The sequence below is a fragment of the Rhagoletis pomonella genome, unplaced genomic scaffold (genome assembly GCF_013731165.1).
Source record: "Rhagoletis pomonella isolate Grant_MI unplaced genomic scaffold, Rhpom_1.0 Rhpom_scaffold_00003, whole genome shotgun sequence".
Taxonomy (NCBI): domain Eukaryota; kingdom Metazoa; phylum Arthropoda; class Insecta; order Diptera; family Tephritidae; genus Rhagoletis; species Rhagoletis pomonella.
The window spans coordinates 55,173,227-55,182,919 of record NW_023458557.1 but is presented as its reverse complement, the minus strand read 5'-3'; the positions used below and the strand labels follow the sequence as shown (position 1 = coordinate 55,182,919).

The 9,693-nt window shown below is 33.9% G+C and overlaps 1 protein-coding gene across 3 annotated transcripts in view; it reads right to left on the bottom strand.

Moving 5' to 3' along the window:
* Window positions 1–889: 889 nt before the first annotated feature.
* Window positions 890–9,693, bottom strand: part of LOC118735310 (inhibin beta B chain) — a 166,431-nt gene continuing 157,627 nt past the window's right edge. For all 3 annotated transcript variants that reach the window (XM_036464987.1, XM_036464988.1, XM_036464989.1), the window contains exons 2-5: window positions 7,731–9,098; window positions 7,380–7,637; window positions 1,748–2,130; window positions 890–1,643 (exon numbers count right to left, since the gene is read on the bottom strand). In XM_036464987.1, the coding sequence (XP_036320880.1) occupies window positions 1,476–1,643; window positions 1,748–2,130; window positions 7,380–7,637; window positions 7,731–8,775 (1,854 nt within the window). In that variant the 5' untranslated portion in view covers window positions 8,776–9,098 and the 3' untranslated portion in view covers window positions 890–1,475. The remainder of the gene's footprint in view (window positions 1,644–1,747; window positions 2,131–7,379; window positions 7,638–7,730; window positions 9,099–9,693) is intronic.

Sequence of the window (9,693 nt, the reverse complement as noted above, 5' to 3'; positions counted from 1 at the left end):
AAATAAATTGTGTTTATTCGTTATATGGTAGCAAATGCGAGAAAAAGAATCAAAGGTAATTTTAAGGCTCTTGAAACTTGCACATTATCACATTAAAATTTAATCGGCTATAAAACTTCACACTCAAGAAAATTGTAACACTTCTGACTAAATAAATTTGAAATTTGAATGAAAATTAGTTGATTTTTTTAGATTTCTACAAAATTTTAAGCGTGGGTTTACATGGTTTTTTTTTAATAAACTTTATTTTAATTGAAATTGAACATACTGAAAACAAAATTTCAGTGGTTAACCAAAAAACAATATGAATTGTATAAAGCTTAAAGGAGTAAAATGCCTTAAAAAAAAAGAAAAATGGATGATCTCCAGCAAATGATCACTAAACGCTATATACCGTCTTGATTTCATGAATTTTATAATAGAATTAGAGAAATATAAACTAAGCACTTGAATTTCCAATACAAATTATACTTTTATGATTTAGTTTAAACCTTAAATGTGCTACTCTTCCACGCAAAGATCTGAAATGTGCTAGTCTTCCACGCAAAAATCTGAAATGTGCTAGTCTTCCACCCAAAAATCTGAAATGTGCTAGTCTTCCACGCAAAAATCTGAAATGTGCTACTTTGCGACGCGAATAATGAAATGTGCCACTCTTCGTAGGGACCGACGATACATACATGACTCCTAAAAGGTTCATATAAGAGTCAAAAATTGTTTGCTTTTGAAACTCATATTTCGTATCCACCTAAGACTTCATTCCGGACTAATATATGTACATATTCCGAACGCTTAGAATATGTTTGCGGGGTAAATGTGTTATGTTCCTTTTTGAAATAAAAAAATTTTACTTTTAAATTTGTATATGTAATTTTTCTATTTGCTTTATTAAGCTTTTTAATTTTTTCTTTTATTTCACTAAATCTACGGTATAATAATTCTTTTTATATACATATTAAGTATTCCTAATTGTGCTCGAGCACTTATACCTAGGACTTACTAATAAATAATCAACTATAAATTGAACTAAGTTTTTACAATTCCAAAAGAAACTACTTACATAAATAATTTTTGGCAAAACACTAACCTATACATATAACGTAAATCTTAAAAACTAATAGTAACTAACTTCTCTTCGAGAGCTTAAGTACTGAATACAGTTCTTATAAAAAACAGCAAAACGATCACTAAACATAAATATTTGTTAAATATTTTATGGCAGCAATTTAGGTTAGGTGGCATTTAAGAAACAACTAATTTAAGTAGTTAAAAAAGTAATGTTAGCGACTCTATGAACAACGAAAGTGATTCTAGAGCTGAATTAATGAAGCTTAAAACTACATAAATATGTACCGGCACGCGTTTTGAATGAAGTTTCGATTAGTGAGAGACATTTGAGACAACAGACTTAAAAACTATTGGGATAATACAGTGATGCACTCTACTAGTGGCATGAGCGAAGACCTGACTTAGAACTACCGGCAACCACACGACTCGACAACCATATTTGGAAAGGTTTTCTGTGTCGCTGTATTGTTACTATCCATAAAGACGAGCTGCAGCGAAGAATACTGTTTGGCGGTGCAGCAAGGTATCAGCTCAAGCGGCTTGCTGCCTCGGTTGCGACGCGACAATGCGACTTTCTGCAAGAAACGAAACCCAAATTGAGCGTAAGATAGTATCATCGGCATATTAAAATGTATGTATGTAGGTATGTATTATGGTAAGTGGACTCATTATGCAATACCTGCAAGAAAGCGCTATGGTGCGTCGCTGATTGTGCAACACTCGCCACACTTCCGCATGACCCGCGGCAGAAGTAGGCGTCATAGCCGCGTGGTTGTATGATCCAGTCACCCCAACCAATTTCATCGAATGAAATGTATAGCTTCTCGCGGCAACACTCCGTCACACCGTCCGTGCAATTGATGCCACGTTTCTGACGCGACGCCCGACGACGATTCTGTGTGTCGACCATAATGAATGGACGATAATCTTTATTCACGGAAATCATTTTCTCCATTGAAGCCATATCGCATGTGCGACATGAAATGTGTATCAGGTGGCTGAGGTCGTGGTTGCCGAACCATCGTTTTATTGGCCATTCAATATCGATCTTCATCCATTCGTCTGTAATGATAAGAGGAAAATTTTGAATATTAAAAATTTGTTGATGACTTAAAAATGCATAACTAATACAAATGCTATGTATACTGGGCTCACGGTAGTGTAGAAATTTTTTTAAACCCTCATGAAAACCACCCTCGATATTGTTACAGAATATCAAATGTCGATGTTTCAGTAATCATCTCCGATCAAATCTTATCTTGGTACCTTTTCGAGATAACTGTGATTTTATATAATTCATATATAATATACTACCAGACCCGGCAAACGTCGCACAGTGCTTCCCTTCCATATGAAATGTGGAAAAAATAGAATTATGAACGGATTTAAATGAATCTTAGTAAAATTAAGGACGCTAAATTAAAAAATGCAATTGGTTTTTGGATAACTTACATACTTTCACTGTAAATGCTGTTTGAATTTGGGTTATTGTGGCTTTTACATAGGTATGTACATATAGTTCGTTCTATTTTCAAAAGCGAGGTGTGAAATGACAGGGCTTGGCCTGTAGATGTGCAATTAAGTTTTTTATTTTTGCACCTGATACAAATTTTATTAAAATTATTTAATAAGTTACATGAATTAGATATTAAAATATGGGTATCAATTGAACTAGTTTTGAAAATACTTTACCTCTAAATGACACGTAGAAGGGGTGCCACATGTTTAAAGAATCAAATTCACTTTAACTAAGGGAATAAGGTAACTGAAATATGTATATCAATATGAGTACAAGATAAATGAAAAAATTTGACATATTTAGCAAGAAATAAGTGGAGAGTAAAAACATTCTTGAGTTAATTTAAGAGTCCAGTAATTTAAAAGGAATGTAATCAGAATAAATCACTGATTGACGATGACCTAGTTCCTTTAATTCAAGTTTAATTTGTTTTTTTTTTGAACAGGTGGCAACTCGCTGCATCTAGTTAATACACATTTCGATTGATACCCATCTCTTAATAATTCATTTAACTTTTAAAAAAAATTTAGTACAATTTTTTAACAATCTAATTTTTTCACAGGAGGCAACTCTTTAAAAACAAAATAAACCTTCTATTGTCCACAGGTCATTCTTTTTAATCTGACACCTAATTTTTGAAAATGGAACGAATCGTGCAGATCTCAATGCACTGACAAAAAATGAAAAAATTATTTTATGCATTAGTGAAAAACGTATTACTTCAGAAAGGGCAAAAAATGATCCGGTTTTTATTTCTTCTTTTGAAAGCTAAAAGCCTGTACTATTTAATAAAATCATAAAAAATAACCTATTTTTACATATATTTTTTTTATTCATTCCATTAAAATTTAGCATTTTTTGAAATTTTGTTTAATTTTTTTTTTTTAATTTTTATGGAACACAGCAGGGACACGCTGTGTTTAATTTTATCCCAAAATTTTAATTCCTGTAATTCTATGCTATCTATATGGAAACAAGAAATGTCGCACCAACATTTTATTTTAAAGAATATATTTTTGACATTTTTTTCTGTGAAGAGCTTACGCCTGGCTGTGCTTTTATTAAAATTCTTAGTATAAAATTTGTCGACTTTAGTGGCTTCCTGGCGGCATATAAATATTTTTTTAGGGAAATGTCTGCTTAATTCTTTTTAGTGGATAAACACAGCCAACAAAAAAGTTTAAAAAGGAACTTGAATTCTTATAAATTATAATAAATAAAAAATTTTCCTAGTAACCCTGATAAAATATAAGAAAATTTTGTACAAAGTTTTGAACTTTGATTTTTATGGTTTGTGTTGTAGGATCAACTATCTTTTTCATACAAATTTAGCGAAAAAACATTGCGAATATAACACGCACACTTTTTCAGCAGGGTGTATGTAAATATAAATCTATCACATTGTTTTGGAATTTACCACAATTTCTCAAGCTAATTTACCACTATTTTTTCAGTCCGAACACTGCCCTCACCTATTCAATGGAATAGTGTGGGTTCATATGCAGATTCGTTAAACTAACAAGAACTGAATAATTGTAATGATGCCATGAACTTTTCTTAGGTTCTATTCAAATAAAAACTTCCCATAACACTGTACGGTAAAATCAACTTTTTTTTTCTGGGTATTGGACCAAACCAATTTTTTAAGAGATTGAGTCATAGGTAAAAGAGTGATTTCTCCGCTTTTCGAAGTTAGCCTCCGAAATCGAGATATGGACCTTCGAAGTTCGAAATTGGACCTTTGGTAAAAAATTAGTAGAACGATACGAACTTTTTAAAAATCTGTTCAAAATTTTCTGAAATATAAAGTTTTTGATTTTTCGAAGATTTGACTTTTGACGCGTTATAGCATCTGTAATATAAGCTTTCACAAAAAACTTTATATACCATATAAATAAGAGCGAAAGGCGTTTGTATTTTTACCTTTATTTTGCTGTTTACATGCAATAATTAAAAATAATTTTTTACCAAAGGTCCAATTTCGAACTTCGAGAAATTACTTTTTTTTACATATGACTCAATATCTTTAAAAAAAGTGGGTTTGGTCCAATACCCAGCCGAGTCCTGTACAGTATCATGAATCACGGGTACGGTCAAGTTCAAACTTGTACTGGTTATTGGTACATTGCGAAAGTCCAATTTTGTAAATGCAGTTTTACATTATTTTTTGTTAGCATTCTGTAAGGAGTATTCCAAAATAACAGAAAATTCACTTAGTTTTTGTAAAATAAAAAACACCGTTAGACAGCAATAAACCAAATTTACACTTTCAAAATGTTATTGATACGTTGTTTGCGCAACTGGTTTATTTTGCAAGTTTCAAGGAATTTTTTTTTGTAAAGTTCGAATAATTAAAGAAAAATTTTAAATGGAAAACAAAACTATAAGTGAGAACTATGTCCCAATTCAAAAAAGTTACTTTTTATAATTTTTTTGCAATAAAAAAAAACTGACTTATTTGCATAACCTCAAAAATTTTCTGATTTATTTCCATTTATGATTTTATGTTAGCTTTTACAATTTTGTTAACTTTCGGCAAACAAAATGGAAACGGAAATGGATAAATTAAGAAGTAGTGAGTTGATTTTATTTTACTGAACCCGCCGTTTTTAGCCGTTTTCGAGAAAACGGTTTTTTTCTGGGCTATCATGTTATCTCAGAAGGCGAGTTGTTTGAACTTCGGCTGATTGGATGTTCGAAAAAAGAAAAGCCTTTTTCGGTTGTCAACCATGTTGGAAAAAATTTTGGTACAGCTGACATTTGCGAAAGTTCCATGAAACTCTTAGAAGAAAAACGTGTATTTTTTGCAATTACTTATCTAAGAAAGATGAAAATTATGGAAAACAATTTGGAAAGGATGCTAAAATATTTAGATCTGAAAACATAGCGTTTCTTGCTGATGAAGTTCTCTTCGAAATCAAAAAGCCAACTGTGTCGACCATCAGCCGGATTCTAACTTTCGCTATCGCTAAAATGCTAACATAGGAAAGCTAAAATTTTTCCGAATTTTTAGCTATCTCCAAACATATCTCCTAAATTTTTTTGGTGATAAATAATCTATTTTAATGGTGATTAATAGAGAAAATGGAAGTATGTGATAGCAGAAAAATAGCAGCCTGTAGCGTAGCCGTGGCTATGTTAGAAATACACTTGCGCCGATTCGGAAAGACCATTGATGAGCAGCCTTCGCAAACAGGCAAATCCCTGAGAGAATTTACGGATTGAAATTTCGAAATTTTTTGCTCAAAGTGAGTAGAGCTTTGAACATTCTTGGCACAAATTAATTTCAAAAACATTCGTATTCTTTTCAAGTAGTTATCAGCGATTTTTGGTAAATTTGGAGAATTTGGGAATACTGGAACCTCAAGTGAAAATTAAGTATTTTATGAAGAGTAACTGCTTTAGGAATCTCTCCTCAAGACATATCTGCGAGACATGTAGTAAATATTTTTAATTTAGGAATTTTGATAATGCCATAATTAATCGCTAGAAGAAACCATTTATGTACATGTGACCATACTTTTTTTATTATGTAACTCAGGGGCGCACCCAGGAATATATTTTAGGGGGGGTTTTATATTTTTGAAGATATATCACCTGAAAATACTGAAAATTTTCTTCAGATAATACGCTCTTTAAAATATATTTATGCAAGTTTTATGTAAAGTATGTAATAAATAAATAAGCGTTTTAAAATTCATAAACTGCACTTTATTTACATAAGATTAACAGAACTCAAACACTTTTAACCGACTTTAAAAAAAGGGGAGGTTATCAATTCGCCGGAATACGTAACGTTGGACCACGTGAACCGGTTTTTATAATAATTTTTTTGGAGAAAGATGGTACCTCAAGGTTCGGCCCGTAATTTGGTTTAGAGATCCGATGATTGGATCATGAAGAAATTAACGGTACCCCTAAATTTGAATATAAGAATTGAAGTCGGTTGTGTTCTTTCCTTAAAAACTACTTTTTTTAATAAAAAGTTCTATAAACTCAAGATGCGCTCAACTTTCAAAAGTACCTAATAAAAAATATTAAAAAAGACTCAGTAAAAAAAATTTATTGATTCCATGAATTTTTGCTCTTTATGTTCCTTTTTTCAATTTCTGGTTTTTTTTCGATAAAAATGGTGATTTTTCACGATTCCTAAATTTTTTTAATATTTCGAATACCAAAAAAATTAACTGAACTCTCAAGAAAAACGAAAAATTCATATAAAACGACGGACGAGAAATGGAAAAGAAATTTTCTACCAAAATTTCTTAAATCAGTTTGCAGCTCTCAAGAAAAAATGCTCGTATATTCATTTGCTCATGAAAATTGACAGCAAAAGCAAAGCGCTTTTTCAAGCAACAGAAATCATAACAAATATTTCTTATAATTTCCTTGAGAGCTGGATTCTCAGCTTTAAGATACAGTTTGTATTTGAGGTTATTAGCTTTAGGGGGGTTTGAACCCCAAAACCCACCCCTTGTGTGCGCTAATGATGTAGCTAATTTTAAGGGGGAGGGGGTTGAGTATGGTAAGAAAATAACTTGTGTCAAAACCAAGCTAATTGGACAATGTTGTTGAGTACTACCTAAACACATATACTCATCATTTGAACATACAAAAAAGCAGAAAAGTCTTGTTTACGACATGTTTTCACTTTTTATTTACTGCCTTTACACTTTTTTTACATTCAAATAATGCAATATTTTAGCTGCTATTAATTTCGCACATAAAAAGTAATCATTTGACCGAATGTGCATTGCCACAAATGTATATACATGTAATTATTTTGACTTACCTTGCACATCGACCGACTGTATGGCTATTGTTTTCACAATGGGCAAATACTTGGGATCTGTATTTTGCTGCACTTCAGAAACGACAATAGTCTGTGGACCTATACGCGTGCTGTTGTTTCTACGTGAGCGTTTAGTTCGGCTCTTGAATAGCCAAAGTACAGCGGTGTTCACATCAAATCCATCCGCATCGGCATCATCAATTTTGAATGAGAAACACATGGACGAATTGGTGCCCAAACGTTGGCATTCGCGCTTTTCTGAAAGCGAAAAATTTTAAAATATTGATTTAAATTAGAGATTTAGTCTTTAAGATGACTAAATCCAAATATTAAAAATTTGAAGACACCTACCTCTTTGGAGGAAGATAAACTTTTTGCTAGTCCGCGCGTAGTAATCATCGAGATCTTTATTTTTTGCGCTATCATCTTCCTCCTCCTCGATAGTTGTACCCTCATAAATGGGTTTGGGTAGGCCAACCGCTGAAACATTCGGTCGCTCTTTCAGCCGCAATTTTTCCAAAATCTGTTGCTTGACATACTCTATACGCAGTTGTGTGAGTTCTTCCTCACTTATGTGTTCCACGCGCCGACTACTTTCACATTTCGGGCAACCCGATTTGACAGTGATTTCTTTTTTCTTTTGGGCCGCTTCGTTTTGCTCATTATCGGCCACTTCAAGCCAATTGTTATTTGTCGCATTCGAAGGCGCAACAGAATCGTCAAGTTCATCAGAGACAGAGAGTGATTGTGAAAGTGAGAGCGATACATCTGCTCCACTCTGCGATTCATCGTTATAATCACGCGGCGCATCACCAAGCATAAGATCTTCGGTGGCGCCCAAGTGCTGCCAAATGCGTGGCATGCGCATACTGAACACTGTACTCGTGCCGCGCGGCGCTTCCCCTTTTGCCTGAAGCTCATTCAACCGCGCCGCTACTTCCTCTTCCTGCTGCTCCTCTGCTAATTGCCTGGCAGTGCGATGGTACTCCTCTTTGTGGTGTCGCAGATGCTCCTCTTGATGCGCCATATGACGCTGTATGTGTATATAGCGGCGCAGCGCCGCTGCGGCCTCTTCGCGTTCCGCACGCTCTTCCTCGCTGTTCATAGCATCTGGTGGCACATTTTCATGCCAGGACGATTGTCGTATTCGACGCGCTTTGGGGGCACGGGGGCGTTTATTATTCACTCTGTGCGAACGTTTGTGTATCTGTTGGGGGGATTGCACATGAAATAGATGTCGCGTTTGTTCGTATGGTGGCGGCACATAGTGCGCATATGGTTGCGCGCTATCAGAGTCGTTTGACGCTGGTATGTCGCTGTGCTGACGGCCGTAGATGATGCTGTGATCTAGCGCAACGAATGCGATCAGCATGAAAGATATTAGATATCTAACCATTTCCGCTACGTATTATTTGAAGGTTAAGGTAATTTATTAAGTAATTTTTGTTAATAATTCACTTTTAATATGATTTAATTTTTCCCACTCAATTACTATCTTCTTGGTAACATTAAAACTTCCACTTTAGTCCATTGATGTTTGAAAAACATAGAATAAATTTTCACTTTAGTTTCTATTTTACTTTGCTTGGAGTTATTTCTCAGTGTAGATCTGCTAAAGCAAATTCATTTGACAAATAGCATGTATTAAACGAAGTTATTGATAGTTGTTTTGGTGATGTTAATAGTTGGTAAACCATTTATGGAATTTTGTGACTGCAGCTAAAAAGAAAGAGAGGAAATAAATTCAGTAAAAAATAAGCCACATGTTCAAATTAAAAGGCTCCTCAAAAATTATTTTATGGAAATATCATTACCAATGTATTTACATTGTACAAGTATTAAATATTTTTTAGAAGTAAAGATTAGCAGTAGTTTAAAGTCACTTTGAATCTTCCTAATGCTGGTAATCCAGAACACACCAACGTAATTAAGAGTTTAATTGCGTTATAAAGCCCCGGTACTAGTATGGGGGCCGATGAGTTGTAGTGGTTAAAAGAGCACTATACTACTCTGCAGGGCCTGTGGGTAAGCCCGGTTTCCGAAAAAAGTTTTTTTGTTAATAGCAGACGCCCACCGCAGGAAATGACAAACATCCGAATATATTTCTACCGTGAAAAGCAGCTTCTCATAAAAATACAATCGCCGTTCGGAGTCGGCGTAAAACTGTAGGTCACAATATCCAGGCACACGCCACAAATCGGAGGAGAAGCTCGCCAACCACTATTGTGTAAGCGCCAATATCTTTCGTAGGACCCTAAGATCATACTTTAACTGAAGTTCTGTAAATATTAAATATACTATAAATAAAATTATA